This window comes from Podarcis filfolensis, assembly GCF_964270895.1.
Source record: "Podarcis filfolensis genome assembly, chromosome: 15".
In the NCBI taxonomy this organism is placed as follows: Eukaryota; Metazoa; Chordata; class Lepidosauria; order Squamata; family Lacertidae; genus Podarcis; species Podarcis filfolensis.
Window position 1 is genome coordinate 22,359,675 of NC_139618.1, and position 19,019 is coordinate 22,378,693.

The window sequence follows — 19,019 nt, forward strand, 5'->3', positions numbered from 1 at the left end:
TGCCGCATTCTGGATTAGTTGTAGTTTCCGGGTCACCTTCAAAGGTAGCCCCACGTAGAGCGCATTGCAGCAGTCCAAGTGGAAGATAACTAGAGCATGCACCACTCTGGCGAGACAGTCTGCAGACAGGTAGGGTCTCAGCCTGAATACCAAATGGAGCTGGTAGACAGCCGCCCTGGTCACAGAATTACCAGTAATCTGTGCCTCCATGGACAGCTGTGAGTCCAAAATGACTCCCAGGCTGTGCACCTGGTCCTTCAGGGGCACAGTTACCCTATTCAGGACCAGAAGGTCCCCCACACCCGCCTGCCCCCCCAAATAGTACAGTGGTACCTCGGGTTACAGACGCTTCAGGTTATAGATGCTTCAGGTTACAGACTCCGCAAACCGAGAAATAGTACCTCGGGTTAAGAATTTTGCTTCAGGAAGAGAACAGAAATTGCGTGGTGGTGGCACGGCAGCAGTAGGAGGCCCCATTAGCTAAAGTGGCACCTCAGGTTAAGAACAGTTTCAGGTTAAGAACGGACCTCCACAACGAATTAAGTTCTTAACCCAAGGTGCCACTGTGCTTCTGTCTTGTCAGGATTCAACCTCAATCTGTTAGCTGCCATCCATCCTCCAACCGCCTCCAGGAACTCATATAGGACATTCACCACCCTCACTGGTTCTGATTTAAAAGAGAGGTAGAGCTGGGTGTCATCTGCACACTGATGAACACCCAGCCCAAACCCCATGATGAACTCTCCCACCGGCTTCATTCAAATATTAAAAAGCATGGGGGAGAGGACGGAAACCTGAGGCACCCCACAAGTGAGAGCCATGGGGTCTGAACACTCACCCCCCCAACACCACTTTCTGGACATGGCCCAGGAGAAAGAGCAGAAGCACTGTATAACAGTGCCCCCAGCTCCCAGCCCCTCTAGATGGTCCAGAAGGATGTTATGGTCGATGGTGTCAAAGGCTGCTGAGAGATCCAGCAGAACTAGGAAACAGCTCTCACCTTTGTCCCTAGCCCGCTGGAGATCATTGACCAGCGCGACCAAGGCAGTCCCATGGTGAGGCCTGAATCCCGATTGGAAGGGATCCAAATGGTCCACATCCTCCAGGCGTGCTTGGAGTTGTTCAGCAACCACCCGCTCAATCACCTTGCCCAAGAATGGTAGATTTGAAACTGGGAGATAGTTGGTCATATTGGCCGGGCCTAAAGATGTTTTTTTAAGAAGCGGTTGAATGACCGCCTCTTTCAGCGGGTCTGGGAAGGCTCCCTCGCAGAGGGAAGCATTCACCACCCCACAGAGCCCTTCCCGGCTCACTTATTAGCCAGGATGGGCAAGGATCAAGGAGACATGTGGTCGGTTTCACTCGGTCAAGCAGCCTATCCACATCCTCAGAGGTAACAGATTGGAATTTATCCCATGTAACACGACTAGACAGGACTCCAGCACTCTCCCGCCCCAGCCCTGCTCCCAAGGTGGAGTCTTCCGAATCTGAGCGACTTTATCTGCAAAAAACTTTGCAAAAGCATTGCAGGAGATCTTGGGGTCCCTACCAGGCCCTGGTGACGAAGGTGGTTCTGATAGATTGTGAACCACCTGAAAGAGTCTCCTGCTGCTGTTTTCTGCAGATGCAATAGAGGCGGTGAAGAAGGTCCTCTTCGCCGTCTCCATCACCACTTGGTAGGCTCAACGCTGAGCTCTAGCCCATGTCCTGTCTGTTTCAGAATGAGTTTTCCGCCACTGGCGCTCTAGCCGTCTCAATGATTGCATTTATGCCAATTTTCAGACAGTGCTCTCATGAACTCAGACACAGGAATGACATCAGCATTGAAAGAAAGTAAGAAAGTCAAATTCAATATAACATGTGAATTGACTCCATATATTCCTGTGGGTGTCTCCTCAGAGGATCCTGTACCCTTCCAAATAAAATCAATGAGAGCAGGGCCTTTATCTCTCCCACCCAAATGACCTCTCTACATGTACAAAGGAAGCAGGTGTTTCTATTACCTGAGCATTGGTCTCACAACAGAATCCAAAGAAATTTTGATGTCAAGCTCATAAGCACAGGAGAATTCAACATTGATAGTTCGGTCCCGAGTGATAATGTTTCCAGTGTTGTTTGCACTTTCGATCCAGACTGTGTTTTTGTACATGATGTGCGTGCTGTTGGACTGCGCAGAGGGGAAAAAATGTGGGGGTGGGGAGATACACATAGAAGGATTAAAGGCCTCTCAAATGTGCAGATGCCCTCTCAACACTTGTATTGTTCTCTTTAATAGTATCCAAAGCCATAATCTGTGCTTTAGACTTAACAGCAATATGTGTCTACTCAGTAGTAACTTGTATTGAGTTCAGTGGAACTTACTCTAAACTGGGTGTATACAGAATTGCAGTCTAAATTTTCTTGCTTAAGTTGAGTGAAATGGAGGGAACCATCCAACAGTAGACTAACCCAAAAGAAGCTACCTTGAGTGAAGAATCTCTTTATGTGGTCTGAGGATAGTCTGAGAAGAATGGAAGTCTGGCAAGTTGAGGAATCAATTAAAAAGTAGATGATCAGTTGACAAAACCTTCTTGAATTTGTGGATAGCCCTAAATAAAATTTCAGGATTACTTATAATAAATTAAAATTATGATAAAAGTCTATTATATATCATAAGCTTCCTAAGGGCAGGACCTGCCTGTTGTGGATTGGTTGGATACAGAGGAATAGTGGGAGGAACCAGTTGGGGAACCAACAACGGAGGAAGGCTCAGAGCTCAAGGAATGGAGGTGGGACAATGATGAGTGATCAGAGGGAGAATAGAGGGAAGAGGAGATGTCGGGAGCTGAGGAAGTAACAGGACCAAGAAGCAGAGATGGGTCAGGCTGTTGAAGAGTCGTGGGGGTCTCCCCCTCCTTGTTTGGGAGATTAGCTCCCCTACCTGCTTGCCTCCCAGAACCAGAAGAGGCATTAAAAGGGCAGAGAAGAGTTTGGCGACACACAAACACAGTCTCAGATTGCTTGGGAAGCACCCTGGAGAGCAGGAGACTTAGGCAGCTGTGGGGGGGGCAGGGACCTTCAGTCTCAGCAACTGCTTCATGGGGGCAACACCTACTGGAGATGAGTTGCTGTGTTCATTAGGCCCGACACTCATGTGCAGATCATGGGTTTTGTTAATAAAGAGTTAACTCCAACTTGCACAGTGTGATATACTGCTGCTGGCTCTCCTGACATGGCTTAATTTTTTTGCTTATGAAACTCTGTAAAGTACCATATACACCAGTGGTGCTGTATGTATGTAACATTCAAAATGCATTTGATGATGTTTTGATGGCAGGGATGCAAAACCTCTAGTGACAAGCCCAGAACAATCAATGAGCTGAAGAAGAGTGTCATGAGAATAGGAGCAAATCCAGAGTTCCTCAAACATTCTGACCTGCACTATGTTTCCACAGTTGCCCTTGGTGTTATTTATCTGAAAGGAGATGAAATCCTCTCCTTCAATGCCAGGACAGTGGCGGTCATTGATGCGCACCCCTTCTCTTTCAAAGCCCAGCTGAAACAGCTTGCACTTTGAGATGGACACCTCCATCTGGGCAGCTTTGCAGGTCACCTCAGCATCCAGGATGTCTTGCGTGTCTGCAATGAAAAAGAAAAGGAGTGGGGAGCTGTGTGCAGATAAGGGCTAGGCAATTGGCAAATGGATTTCTATCACATTTACTAGTCAAAATACCATTTAAAGGCCACAACACGGTCGAAAATAGAAGTAAAGGACGTGAACATTAACAATTCATTTCAATCAAAGCCTTAGTCCTGATGGCCAGCTGATTTCCTCCCCTATTATTTATGCAAGACTGAGGAAGTCAGATTAATTGTAAGATTAATTCATTAAGATGGAAGTGCATGGTGCCTAGGAATGACTGTTTGCATATATTAATGGCTTATCTAGTGTAAAGCTAGTCTAATATTTATATGCAGGTGATAGGTGCAGTTGTACAAAACTGCAGTCTGGTGTCAGCAGTATGCAGATAACATCCAGCTCTATTTTAAGTTTTACATCAGCTTCTGGTGCAGCACTCAATCCTTAGAGAGTACAAGTTGGAAATAAATCTCAAGAAGATGGTGATTTTGTTGGATTGCAAGCCAAATGTGAGAGGTCTAGGAGTCTGTCCTGTCCTGGGTAAATTACATCTGCTTAGAAGGGTACTCCTTGACCTTGTTTTGCTTCTTGAGTTTCAGGTGACAAATAGATTTAACCCATTTTAATTGACTCTTAATCATTGTTTAATTGAATCTTAACCATTGTTAGCCATGCAGTCATGCCATACAATAATCTCTCATGTTGATTACTACAAAAGCTGTTTTGTATATCCTTTTGAATTTGGAGATGGTATTTGATTTGTCACCAAGGAAGTTTTTTTTTGCCCATTCATGTGTTCTTATGTGATCTCCCAAAATACACCTGGCATTCTACCAGGACCAGAAGTCTTAAGTCAGACTCTCTGATGGGGATGCAGAATAAATCCCCTTCCCTCCTCAATTCAGGTTTGATGGACAGTTCCAAGTGATATTTTCCAGGGCTGGCGAGCTGAGGCTACAAGCAATTGACATTCACAGACAGCAAGGAAGATAGCTGTGCAAAATTGATTTTTAATGGTGTTAGGATTTTTTTAAATAAAAAAAAAAACCCTGTGTATTTGTATGGAAATCAGTTGAAGCCTCGGGACTCAGGGCAAGTGGAAAACAAGGCTGGATGAAGCAATGGAAAATTCTGCCACAGGAAACATTCCAGTGCTGAGACCCAAGGGAGAAAAATGAGATGAAATAAGGTGATGAAATAATGGGCTATTTTTATGTTCCCGTGGACTGACTCACCACTAAGGTAACTTGGCATTGCACAAACTACAATTGTTTGAACTAGAACAAAATGTATCTTAGCTGAAGAGCAATTCAAAGTTTCTGTGACAATATGAAACTTCCACCCCGTCCGAACAAATTCCATTCAAATCATTAATTTCTGTCATCTTAGTCCTACGATCGTTCTGTAACATCCTTGTATCTAAGAGCATGGACAGTATTCCAGAAACAAAAATTTAGCGTCATCACACCTACAAAACTGATGTCTGATACTTCCTAAACCAGGGGTAGAAAAGATGGAAGATATAAGGGAAAAAACCAAGGTTCCTTTTGACTACACATACTTGATATTATTTGCGAGGAGAAAAACTCAAGGCTGCATCCAATGTTCTCCATCCACTAGTGCAAGAGTTCAAAGGTTGAGCAACAAAGGAATCCAATGCAGCGCCTGCAATTGTGGAAGCTGTTTGTGAAACAGCCAACCCTTGTTGTCCAATAGCTGATTTTTGTGTGCAATCTGTTTCTTAACCATCTTTGGAAAATGTACTTTGTTTTTCTTTGCGCAACAGTTTTCTGGCAGTGGAACAAATACACTGCTAGGTGACTTTAACTTAATGCTGCATTGCATACAACACTCAGCCAACGTGAAAACCAGATCTACAACCTCAACAAACCTTGAAATTACGAGCACCAAGACTGACATCACAAGTTACTCACTGGATTGTAGCAGACTTCTAAACTAGCCAATATGAAGCCTAACAAATGCTAAGCTCTCTTCAGCCCAGCCACCATGGCTGATGGTGAGGGATGATGGGAGTTGTAAATCAACAACATCTAGAGAGCACTGCATTGGCTACCCACGTCCTAAACTAAGGGATGGGAGGGAGAGAGATGGCTGGACTGTTCTTGAAGGGACAATGCACTGTTAATTCACTGTGCCTGGATCATATATGTGAAGGACACAGTGATACATGCAGAAGATCATGCCAGAGACTCAATGCTGGTTGTGACTGTCTAGTAAAGTTTTAATGCCCCAGAGTAGCTGGGGAAACATAGCCAGATGGGCGGGAAATAAATAATAATGGAAATTGATATTGATATTTCACATCACCAGGATAGTATCCATGATACAGGCACACTGCCTGCATAATTGGGGAATATATGAAAACACATGGAGTTGGGGGCTGCAGGTTTTAGGGAAGCCTACAGTAAGCAGAGAATGCTTGCTGTTTGGATCACCTATGAATGCATTTATGCTCCCTCTGTAACAGGGATGTGTTAAAGATGCTTTCCTAGTCACCCCTTGGCAGCTTCAACACGGCCACTGGTAACTCACTGTTTCCATAGGGTGGTGGTTCTATGCAGCCACACAGCTCTCCTCCATTCTCCACCTCACAAGTTCTGTTGGGACAATCTGCCCCCACACAGGGATCTTCAACCACTCCTGCTAAAAAGGAAAAAGGAGGGGGAAACAAAGAAGGACAACCAATTTATTTTAAGACCAGTTACATGAGCTGCTGTTGTATCACTTACACACAAAGTGCTAACACAAGAGAAGACCTGGGCCTTTTTTCCTATGTTAACCAGCCTTTGTTGGGGAGATGTGAATTAATCTAAGGTGCAATCAATCATTTGTCATAATCAAGGGAATTATGTTAGGTCTTTATGTTCACCATTGCAATGATGAAGTTCAAGAATACTATCCAGAAGGGATCTCTAAGATTAGATGGCAAGGAACACAGTGAATCAACTGGCTGTAATGCAGGGCTGCATCCAACTAACTTCTACTCAGAGCAGTCCCATTGAACTCAATGAATCTGTGTAGGCCATGCTATTAACTTCAGTGGTTCCACTCCAAGTATTTGGCTACAATTCATATATTTCAGAGTCTAAGATCTAATGTGTTTGGGATTTTTTATTTTTATTTTTTTTACAATGCCTCTTGCTTCCCTGAAATAAAAAGTTAGCACCCAAGGCTGTTACATGCTGAAAGTGTTGCCTAGATAGCCCTTTATTGTGCTCCCGATAAATCTGCAATAACGTAGCTGGTCAACAGCAGGATCTAACATGCCAAATGTGCCCTTGAACGGCTGTTTTATTGACTTAGGGAAGCCCACTGTGACAACGTTTGAGAATTTCTCAGTAGGAAGATGGAACTAATCCTAGCTCGCTTACAGCAATTTTCCTTCTCAATCCATTCTGTGCTGAGAATTCCAAAGGAGCGGCAGGCCTCCCCATAGGCTGCCAGAGAGCCACAGAGCTGGTACTTCTTCTGGTTGTAGCAGCCGTCGAGAAAGCAGGATTCATAGAAGGGCATTGGGTCCAGCAGCCCGTAACAAGGCTGAAAGAAGCCTTTCATGTCAGTAAGCTTGAGGCAGTAGCTGTCGCTCTGCAGGACCTGGATCTGCACGTTGTCGCAGGTGGCAGCGTACTGAGCGTATTGAAGCTCATTGCAGCTGGAATCACAAAAACCACAAAAAACTGCAGAATGCTGAAGATGTGGAAAGGTGTACAAGAAGCATGGGGAAGAGGACAGTGGTGGAAGCTGTATCAGGAAACCATGTCTGTGTGCAGTGAGGCACTAGGGCTAGAGTACGGAACATATTTCTAGGCAGTGAGTAGTCTCCATGCAAGAGAGTGGCTTCACTCACCCAGACTGGCCATTGGCTTTTCTCAACAGGAGGGACTATAAAAAGCCTTCCTATGTGGGCTTGGACTTTGCTTGAGCAATAATAGTTTCTGCTGGCTGAGGCTTGTTCCCTGACTTGGCCTCCTCACCTCTGACTCCTGGCATGATTCCTAGCTCCCACTTGCTCATGAGCCAGCTCTGGCACATGAATGCGTGTTGCATGCAGAAGCTGCATCTCCTGGCCCCTGAAAGAACCAAAGCCCACCCTGTCTTATCTTTCATTAAATAGACATTGTCCAGGCCTTTTAAGATTTTCACTGCAACCAGAAATAGCTAAAAGTCTACTTGTTTTTATATAATATGTAAAGAGACAAGTGCAAATTGGGATTCTGCAGTCTCCAAACTCTTGTCCCGGCTTTTGCAGCAGGCTCAGGAAATGAGAATTTGTCCTTTCCTTCACCTAGAGCGAGAATGGGGAACCTCAGGGCCCCAGGGGACTGAATGCAGCCTGTCAGGAATCTTTTATTGTAGTAGTAGTAGTGGTGGTGGTGGTGGTGGTAGTAGTTATCCTGTCTTTTTCCCTGATGGGACTCAAGACAGCTTACAAATAAAAACAAGAATCGCTAAAAACATAGAAAAAACTATCATTAAAAAACAATTAAACACTGATAGTATCTAAACTATATACATATCTAAAATTTGTTTAAAACACAGCAATAATTACAATAAGCCAATAAGCACCAGCCCTTTAATTACCGTATTTTTCGCTCTATAAGATGCACCAGACCACAAGACGCACCTAGTTTTTGGAGGAGGAAAACAAGAAAAAAAATATTCTGAATCTCAGAAGCCAGAACAGCAAGAAGGATCGCTGCGCAGTGAAAGCAGCAATCCCTCTTGCTGTTCTGGCTTCTGGGATAGCTGCGCAGCCTGCATTCGCTCCATAAGATGCACACACATTTTCCCTTACTTTTTAGGAGGGAAAAAGTGAGTCTTATAGAGCAAAAAATACGATAAAAGCAGTCGATTCCCCAAAGCCTGTCGGAACAGTAATGTCTTTGCCTGCTGGCAGAAGGACAGCAAGGAGGAGCCAGTCTAGCTTCTCTAGGGAGGGTGCTCCAAAATCTGGGAGCAGCTACTGAGAAGGCCCTCTTCTGCATCCCCACCAAGCATGCCTGTGAGGGTGGTGAGACCAAGAGAAGGGAATCCCCTGAAGATCTCAAAACCTGAGCAGGGTTGTATGAGGGAATACAGTCTTTCAGACAGCTCAAACCTAAGCCATGTAGATATTTATAGGTGATAAACTAGCGCTTTGAGTTGTGCCTGGAAACAGACCACCAGTAGCCTGTGCAGTTCCTCTAGCAAGGGAGTCTATGCTCCCTATGATCAGCTCTGGTCAACAATCTGGCTGCAGCTCTTTTGAGGCAGTTGAGGTTTTTGAGCACGTAGTGTGTGTTACAGCAGTGTTTTTCAACCACTGTTCCGCGGCACACTAGTGTGCCGCGAGATGTTGCCTGGTGTGCCGTGGGAAAAATTGAAAAATTCGAAAGATTTAAAAAAAAATGTCAAATTTTCGCCCACTAGGCGGGCGCCGGACTGTGTCCACCCTATTTTCCATCCGTCCTGGTTGGGGATCAGATCGGATGGGATCGGATGAGAGCGGATAGGCGGTCCGTTCTCATCCGATTCCCCATAGAGAGCAGCGGGGCTCTGACATCTCCCTCTCCGCACACAGTGCGGAGATGGAGGTGTCATCCGCCGGCTCAGTGGGGATCAGCGGATCGATCCCTGCTGAGCAGAGAACGGTCCGCAACGTTTTTGTTTGCCATTAAAGAAAAAAATATTAAACCATGCTTGAATGTCGGAACTGGTTACTAAAATTTTTGAATCCCACCACTGATGTTAGTGTTTGTGTTTATTTGATTTGTGTTTATTTGATTCCTATTCAAGAGAATTACTTTATATATAGTCAATATAGGCACAGAGTTAATTTTTTTAACATTTTCTAATGGTGGTGTGCCTCGTGATTTTTTTTCATGAAACAAGTGTGCCTTTGCCCAAAAAAGGTTGAAAAACACTGTGTTACAGCAATCCAAATGGGATGTCACTAAGGCATGGGATGTAACTGTGCCACGGTGGCCAAATCAGACATCTCAAGGAATGGGTGCACTAGCTTTCACTGTGCAAATGCACTCCTGGCCATTCATGTTCAGGGCTGAGCCCAGGACCATGCCCAAACTGCAAACCTGTGCCTTCAGGGGAAGTGTTACCCCACCCAGCACAGGCTGAATCCCTATTCCCTGTTCTGCCTTCCGACTGACCAAGAGCACCTCTATCTTGCCTGGATTAAACTTCAATTTGTTCACCCTCATCCAGTCCATTACTGATGACAGATGATGGTTTAGAACCGAGACAGCTTCCTTGGCTCTAGGTGGAAAGGAGAAATAGAACTGAGGTGGAATCTACACACATAGAAAAAACGTTGTGAAAATGCTTTAAAAAAAGTTTTGAAAAAAATACGTTGACTTTGCCATAGCTCACTGTCACTACCTAGTGTCACATTTGTATATTGCACTTTACAACACACTTAAAACGTTTTATTTGGAGCTGTATAGCTGAGTCCTGAGTGTCATCAGCATACTGGTGTTTTTTGTTAAATAGCATGGGGGACAGTGCAGAACCCGGAGGGACCCCACAGGCCAACAAGAGTCCCCCAGACCACCTTCTGGGTTCACCTCTCTAGGAAGGAACAGAGCCACTGTAAAACAGTGCCTCCGAGTCCCATCCCATCTCTAAACCACATCTCTTCTCCTCAGGCCATGTCTTTCATTGGTGCTGCTCCACATCCTTCTCAGTTGCTTTTGTCTTGCCCTGCCTTCAATTGCTTTTGCCTGGCTGGAATGTGCACCCTTTCCCCAGCCCCCCCTGCATCACTCCATGTACCTCTTCTGCATGCCATTCGTCTTCCAACTCTGGGCCAGGAACACACTGCTCACCACCGGCTTCCCTCGCAAGGTGACATAATCATCTGTGCGATCCCCGTTGAAATTCCCACAAAGGCCACATACTTTATTCTGCAGTCGCTCACTGATGGCGATTTTGATGACGTTGAAGCCATTGTAATGGATCTGGATATCTGGGCTGGTATCAATGACCAGGAAGCCCTCTATGCTGTAGATTTTGGTTGACAAACCAGTCACAAAGGGGACGTTCACCTGTGTCCCATTCACCTGATCAAGAAATCAAGCAATATTTCATGCTACATTAATGCATCTTTTTCTCTTCTCTGGCTAACTTATAAAAATGGACAAGATCACATGAAAAATTGTAAGACTCAGTTTGGAAGGTTTAAACTCCTATGTTCCAATTGCATGTGAGAACTTGATGCCAGTCATCTTACACAATGAAGACATCAAATTAAGCTGATTGGTTTAGCTGAATTTTGGAATGAATAAATTTGAATTTCAGAATTCAGTGTTCCAAATTTCCAACCAGAAACTTTCACAAAAAAAGATTGGGACTTTCTGTTAGCAAGGAAAGCCAACTCTTCAGCTAGTGCTAGAGGGGCTTTCAATTTCAGAGGCTACAGGTTCAGGTCCTAGTTAACAGTCAAGACAAGCACCTAATATTAGCCTAAGTAGGTCATAACACCAGGATCAGATTTTCTGTACCTAAAGGGTGAGACCATGGACTTCAAGAAAGGGACAGATTGGAGCAAGGATTCAGTCTCAGCTCAAACCATCCCACTTTCCCTGGAGCCTGTTGTCATCACTCTCCTATCCCAAACAGTCCACTCCAGAAATTGCAGTTGAGCCTCCATCTTCACAACACTGCCAGAGCCTACTGAATCAAGCATGGCCCCTTGAAATACAGGGTCTTTCATTGGTGGGGGTTAAGGTAGCCACCTGGAATGATGTGCAGCCTATTTAGAACCTCGGTGAACTCCAAATTGCTACTGAAGCACCATCTGATCCTTGCTGGTGTGTAACTTCTCTACGCATCCAGGAATCTACTTGGATGTGTCAAGAACCCCGTTTGTAAATGAACTCTTGGCTGAACACCCCTGCCCCCATGGGTTTGCTTACTACCTGGAATAGGATGCTGTGTATCATTACTGGAGTCCTGGGATTTAGACAGTTCCTAGGGGACCACCAGCTACCCATGGATTAAATTGCCCCTGATGGCTCTTGTTCTGCTTCCACTGTTAGGTGCAGAATGCTTCTGAATACCAGTTGCTAGAAACCACCAGAGGGGGACAGCACTCTTGTGCTCAGGTCCAGCTTGTGGGCATCCCATGGGCATCTGGTTGGCCACTATGAGTACAGGATGCTGGGTCTATGGGCCACTGGTTTCATCCAGCAGGCTCTTACGATTTAGCATTCTAAATGAGTCAGTACTGTACCTTGACAGTATTACGATCGCTGATAAGAATCTGTTCTTCATTGATATAGAAGTAAACAGGTGAGATGACTGTCAGGTTTGGGGACGACCACTTATCAAAATTGATGATGAGCTGGAAGGAGACATCAGGGAGTTTCTGGCAGATTGTGGAGAGGACAAAGGCGCAGTTGGCAGGGAAGCGGAGGAAGGCACCATCAAACGTGCGGAACACCCCTCCACCTGCCGCAATGCAGTAGGAACTCTTCTTGCTGAAGCAGCCACGAACTCCATTCCGGAGGGCGCACTCCTCGTCCGACTTGCACTGCCGTGGGTCGCACTGGATGAGGTTGCGGCGGAAACAGCGGCAGCGGCGGGTGCAGTCGCTGCTCCAGAAGAGCTGCTTGGGCTGCAGGAAATGAGCAAGAAAGAGAAGGAAGCAATAACGTGAATGAAACATGAAAAGCAATAACATGAAAGCCCACAGTGGATCCATCCAAAAAAGGGTGTACATGTGGTCACAGTGAATGCCCAAATCAAAAACAAGAATCCAGAGTACACGCACTTTTTTCAACACTTGAGGTTCTGGGTCGTGCTGTGTGCCTGCTGGCTAACAAGTGGGGTGGGTGGGTCTGAGGAGTGATACCTTTTTGGTCAAGATACCAACCCTACAGAACACTGTACCCAGGAAAGCATGCTGGCTCCCATCATTTAAAGCACATTTCCACTCCCTCAGGGAGTTCTGGGGATTAGAGTTTGTTAAGGGTACTGGGAATTGTAGCTCTGTGGGAGGGATAAGCTACAGTTCCCAGGATTCTTTGAGGAAGAGAGTGCGCTTTAAATGAATAGTGTGTACACAGCCCTTGTCTGTCAGCCTCCTAGATACGATCTGGCTCTTCTGGGAGGCTTTTAGTAGTGGCTGACTGCCATTTCTGAATGTCCTTCTTGTTGCTGTTGATGAGATTGTGTCTTCATATTGATTTCATTTCTTTGCTTACTGCTTTGATGGGGTTGTGCAGGTTTGCTTCAGTGCTTTATTGTTTGCTGTTGCGCCAATTTTGTTTAGTGTTGTGATGGTCCAGATTGTTTTAATTATACCCACATTGTTAGCTGCTTTGATTTCTTTTGAAGAGAAAGTGAGAGATACATTTTAAAAAGAATCAAATGAAATTTCTTTTTTTCACATTCGGACAATCGTGTGTATTAAGACCCCTGCCACGTTTCCACTGTTTGATGTGATATACCTGGATTGAGAAAAAGAAATGATGCTCCCTGGTCAGAAAAGGCAATGTGAGAAATGGATCCCATTCATACAGAGCAATGCTAGCTACAAAACAAGAATTATTTTTGTTGTTGTTACTACTGCTAGGTCCCGGGTACCTTAAGAACTCACAGAGCCCTATATCCCAGCCCGAACACTGAGGGAATCTGGAGAAGTGCTGTTGTCTGCTGCATTATAGAGGCCCAAGAAGAAGAAGAAGAAGAGTTTGGATTTGATATCCCGCCTTTCACTCCCTTTAAGGAGTCTCAAAGCGGCTAACAATCTCCTTTCCCTTCCTCCCCCACAACCAACACTCTGTGAGGTGAGCGGGGCTGAGAGACTTCAAAGAAGTGTGACTGGCCCAAGGTCACTCAGCAGCTGCATGTGGAGGAGCGGAGACGCGAACCCGGTTCCCCAGATTACGAGACTACCGCTCTTAACCACTACACCACACTGGCCTCCACTAGGAGCTGAGCATTTAGTGTTGCTATTTCCATCCTGCGAAACACTCTTCCAAATCTGTATTTGGCAGGCATCCTTACTATGGGCTTTCAAGAATCTCCTGAATACCTTTTTATGCCAGTACACTTGAGCAGTTGCCTTAAAATGTCCCTTGAGTAGCCACTCATTTATATACTACCCTGGTGTTTTGGGAGAGGGCAATATATAAATACTTCTCTTTAGAAACAAAGACCATCATAATCTTTTCAAGCAGATAGTGGCCTGACCCTAAAACTTACTTTGGTTTGGTTTCAAGACATTTGCAACAGAACAGGGCTCTGCAGACTCTTGTGTTCCTTGCAACCAGGAGAGGGCAGTCATGTAGTACCTATTTAAACAGACACCCTGCATGTTGTCAGCTGATCTGCGGGTGGCTGGGGCTTTAGGCATTTATCACACTGAAACCTGTGGATTTTGTCTGTGTGCTTCTCCCCAGAGTACATGCAGGCATCCCAAAGGGTCGTTTCCTGGAGAATGGCTGCCTATCTGTGATGTGATGCCTGTGTGTGCTCCTAAATATGGCCAGAAAATCCTTAAAGTGTGCACTAGTAGGCTTGGCAAAGAGCAACAGTCATACATAAAAAAGAAAAACTTGGGACTTTCATTATATTAAGTGCACATCTGGATTCATCTGTGAGCCTCATTCACAGATGCATGTTCATCAGTTGGTGATCATAGCAGTAGGTGATGATTTGCATTTGTGACTTAGCTATTTGGGTCAGCTGTCACTGACAGAACTTCCATATCACCTCACATCATCTCTAAAACTTGTAACACCAAACTATGGTTTGGCCTTACATGCATGAGCAGAGCCTCGTGCTTGTGCATTCCTGCTTCCTTCTCCATTGTTTGTCATTGTGTCTGAATACAGCAAACTATGGTTTATGCAAAGTACAGTTTGCCCTCAAACCAGGATCCCAATCAAGGAAATAAACAAGGTTTTGTATCCTGGTTTAAGGGCAGGCAATGGTTTGCTGAGAACCTAACAGTAAGTGAAGAAGTTGTGTCATGCAATGGAAGAAAGAAACAGCTGAACATGAGGCTCTGTTTGCACACACAATGCCAAACCATAGTATGGTGTTACATTTGAATGAATGAAGAGTTGTAGGGTGGAAATAGTTCACATTCAATTGACAGCTATCAACGGCTGAATAATCAAGTGTCATACATACATGTGTGAGCCTGCCCTTAGCATAACACAATTTCTGAACTATCGTTAACTGTGGGAAAAGGTCGCTCTTTATTCACCATTCATCCCGATTTGTATGTCCAAAGTTTGCAGTCAGGTTAGACAACACTGGTTATCTACTGAGTTTTCATTCTGATTCATTTGCAGGCAGGTTAGATGACATTGTATCAAGAAACTGTTTATGCCCCACTTTCTAGTGCATTTTCTCAATACTTTCCTTATCGCGTAAAGTCCAATTTTGGGAGGAAGCAGCCAGGTTTGTTGCACAAGAGAATCAGCTTTAGTTTGACAACTTTAACTTGCCAGTATGTGACTGAATCCCACCTGAAAATACAGTGGTACCACAGGTTAAGTACTTAATTCATTCTGGAGGTCCGTTCTTAACCTGAAACTGTTCTTAACCTGAAGCACCACTTTAGCTAATGGGGCCTCCTGCTGCCACCGTGCCGCCAGAGCACAATTTCTGTTCTCATCCTGAAGCAAAGTTCTTAACCCAAGGTACTATTTCTGGGTTAGTGGAGTCTGTAACCTGAAGCGTATGTAACCCGAGGTACCACTGTAGTGACAGTCTGGAATAAAAGCATTGACAGTTGCCTTTCCACCTAATCAGCCTTTTTCTTAGGAACTGGGCATGGTGGATGGGGGAAGGAATAGTAGAATCGTAGAGTTGGAAGGGACTATGAGGGTGCGAGGAATGTACCGTTGAGTAGGGCCAGAAAAAAGCACTGCTTCCAACAAACAAGGGCAAATGAATGAAAGGAGACTCTAGATCGCTTCCCTATAAGTTAGTCAAAGCACTGCAAGGTCAGCAAGCTTTCCAGTGCTCCTTGCCTTCCCTCCCTTCCTCCAGGTTTGTTTTTACACACAACCTGACCTGAGGGCTTAATTCTGGCCGCCCAAAAAGGGGTGTGAAAAATTGCAAACCAATACTGCTTGCTGACACCTTTATCGCTCGTAAAAGCAAGGAAATTCAAAGTTACAGTTTCCACAGCAACCTCGCTTCTCTCCTCGTTCCAAACAGAGCTCAACAAATATCCTGTTGACCACCGATGTGTACTTTTGCAGAGGAGCACGCATTACATTCCACCCCTTTTGTTATTAGATTTATAGAATAATTGAGCGCATGAGCTTGCTTCTCAGTTGATAAGGGGCTGCGGTAGCCACATTGTAAAAGAAAGTAACTGCTAGAAAGTGGAGAGGCAAAGCTGGCTACACGAGCCATTATTCATGGCAGCCATTCTGCAGTCCAAACTGGCAATACAGCAGACCTTGTGACAGGGTTGCAATTATGACTTTGAAAGAAGAGGTAAAGGGTGCTTTTGAACATCAAAATAATTCCATAACAAATTATCTCTACCCTTCAACATTTCACAGGAGACATGTAGGGTTGCTTGAGTAGTAGGAATCTGGATAAAAACTGATTGGATCTGTACCTTTTAGGTTGCATTCACATAGTGATTTATTCCATTCCCCCCAGAATTACCCTGCCTCTTACTTTTTGTATTATATATGGGCTTTCAAGTGACATAATTGTCACTTTTGGAAAACTGAAGGAACGTAACATGTTTAGCACTCACTTCCATGTTATTTGATTCAGAAAAAAAGTCAATTTGTAGACCCTTTGCGCTGGAAAATCACAGGAGCAGAGTGAGGAAATCTGGGGTGATATACAGGCATACAGTTCTTCCTTGCTCTTTTCATGGGGGAATCATGGGGGAGCAGAAGGCATGTGCAGATAGGCTGGGGGAGTAGTGATGTTGTTCAATGACAATCATTGTTTTGCTGCAGCTCGCCCACTGGTGTGAATGAAATTTAGCACAGCGTGCCAGTATATCAGTCAAAAAGCCACAGTTCCATAATGCAACAGGTACTGCAGTGGGAAAGGAACATTAAAAATGAGCTAGAAGTGCTAGCATTTTAATCAGGAAAACTAAAATATTATTCCCCACATCTGAATGCATACTTAGACTAATGTGTGGATCAGAATGTAATTATCCTGATGTTGGAATCTCTTTTCTTGTAACTTGGACCCGAGACGATGGATTCAAGTTAGAAGAAATGAGATTCTGACGAAACATCCGCAAGAACTTTCTGGTGGTAAGAGCTGTTTGACAGCGGAGCAGACTCCTATAAGAGGTGGTGATCTCTCTTTGCGAGGTTTTTGAGCAGAGGTTGGATGGCCATTAGTCACAGATGCTTCAGTTGACATTCCTGCATTGCAGGAGCTAAGACTAGAGATGACCCCCAGGGTCTCTTTAAAGGTAAAGGCAAAGGGACCCCTGACCATTAGGTCCAGTCGTGACTGACTCTGGGGTTGTGGCGCACATCTCGCTTTATTGGCTGAGGGAGCCGGCGTACAGCTTCCGGGTCATGTGGCCAGCATGACTAAGCTACTTTGGCGACCCAGAGCAGTGCACGGAAATGCCTTTTACCTTCCCACTGGAGTGGTACCTATTTATCTACTTGCACTTTGACATGCTTTCAAACTGCTAGGTTGGCAGGAGCAGGGACTGAACAACGGGAGCTCACCCCGTTCCGATCGGCAAGTCCTAGACCCTGTGGTTTAACCCACAGCGCCACCCGGGTCCCTAGGGTCTCTTTACGACTCTACAATTCTATGATTATATGATCTTCCAAGTTTTGCGGTTCTCCAGATTTTCAATTCTTCAAGGCAGGGCTTGAGTCCTCATGCAAACAACAACAACAACAACAACAACTATTTACTATTTATACCCCACCCATCTGGCTGGGTTTCCCCAGCCACTCTGGGCGGCTTCCAACAGAATAGTAATATACAATAATCTATTAAACATTAAAAGCTTCCCTAAGCAGGGCTGCCTTCAGTTGCCTTCTAAAAGTCTGGTAGTTGTTTTTCTCTTTGGCATCTGGTGGGAGGGTGTTCCACAGGGTGGGTGCCACTACCAAGAAGGCCCTCTGCCTGGTTTCCTGTAACTTGGCTTCTCGCAGTGAGGGAACTGCCAGAAGGCCCTCGGCACTGGATCTCAGTGTCTGGGCAGAACGATGGGGGTGGAGACGCTCCATCATGTGCTCTTATCACACGACAGACTGCCAATGAACATACATTTCAAAGCATGTGCGCTAGATGCAAGAAGAACCTGCTTCTGACCCAAGATGTAACTTGAGTTGGAAGCTCAGCTCTGAAGACTGGCAACAACTCTAGCAACTCGCACTGCCAAAATCTTTACAAGGCATCAGCACACAGCAAAAATAGAGACAAACAGGGATAGTGATTTATCAGGACTAGTCTTAAAAAATGAGGGCTGTCACAAGCTGGAACTATGGGCATCACTGAAATGCTACACATTTATTCATTATCCCCAAAACAAAACAAGAAGGCTCCATTCTGGTTTCTGATTGTGCTCCTGTCTCACCCATTTATTATTTCAGATCAGTGAATTCAAAGCCTAAAAATTTCTTTTCTCCTGAATTTATATCTTTCACTGATATAAACTAGGAGTAAATCCTTGGGATTCAGTAGTCACACTGGCATAAGCAACAGGGAAGGATCTCCCTCTCAGTTCATGCAAATGAGGTCATCAAATTAAAGTTTAATTTTGCCGTATTCCCCCGCACCCCACCATGCAAAAGCAAGTCTGGAAGCTCAGCCTCATTACAGGGAATTTGTCATTCCATTGTGTGGATTAAACTGATTAATATTACATAACGCACAGAACTATGCCACTAAATGCACCACCGTTGTTCATTATTTCAGGATCACGCTGTAAGGTAATGGAGAAGGAGACCGAAAGCTGACAGCAATGCAAACTAGCATAGCAGAGAGAGAGAGAGAGAGAGAGAGAGATACGGCTGCCTGCAGCACCCGCAAATTATCTATGAGGAAATTTCACCCTTCTGAAGGAGCGCGAGCGAGTTCCCAAGGGCATTGTGTTTACATCCCCCAAAATCAAGCTATTAAGGCAGAGACATTGTCAGACGCAACAACGGCAGATAGAGAGCATTCCATCTCCATCCTCTGGTTTCTTCTCATTTGGAAACCATTTACGATCCAATCCCACAGGCAGCTTAGGGTAGAAAAACACCATAATTTGCAGTGTGCGATTTCAAATTCTACAGCTGGTTTTTATTTTTTTATTTTTTTTGTCATTGTTGCTGCTGCTTGGAAGAATATAGATGAGGAGTACTCCTTGAAGAAACCCTCTTTTTTATGCAACACTTATGACAGCATGGAAGCATCAGAGCCCGCG

General features: G+C 44.9%; 2 protein-coding genes across 6 annotated transcripts in view; one reads left to right on the forward strand and one right to left on the reverse strand.

The window, feature by feature from the left end:
- LOC310750612 (uncharacterized protein) overlaps positions 1-18,968 on the forward strand; it is a 43,003-nt gene extending 24,035 nt beyond the window's left edge. For 2 of the 4 annotated variants that reach the window (XR_014542130.1, XM_083589049.1), the window contains one exon: positions 18,527-18,968. The gene's annotated coding sequence lies outside the window, so the exon portion shown is untranslated. Of the gene's footprint in view, positions 1-4,524; positions 4,665-18,526 lie in introns of those variants that run through there. The other 2 variants (XR_014542131.1, XM_083589050.1) reach the window with 2 other exon arrangements.
- TECTA (tectorin alpha) overlaps positions 1-19,019 on the reverse strand; it is an 86,907-nt gene that overhangs the window by 5,436 nt on the left and 62,452 nt on the right. For both annotated transcript variants that reach the window (XR_014542065.1, XM_083588258.1), the window contains exons 13-18: positions 11,868-12,251; positions 10,409-10,695; positions 7,012-7,292; positions 6,173-6,283; positions 3,416-3,618; positions 2,004-2,167 (exon numbers count right to left, since the gene is read on the reverse strand). Coding sequence is in view for 1 of the 2 variants with exons in the window: in XM_083588258.1 (XP_083444384.1) it covers positions 2,004-2,167; positions 3,416-3,618; positions 6,173-6,283; positions 7,012-7,292; positions 10,409-10,695; positions 11,868-12,251 (1,430 nt within the window). In the remaining variant the exon portion in view is untranslated. The remainder of the gene's footprint in view (positions 1-2,003; positions 2,168-3,415; positions 3,619-6,172; positions 6,284-7,011; positions 7,293-10,408; positions 10,696-11,867; positions 12,252-19,019) is intronic.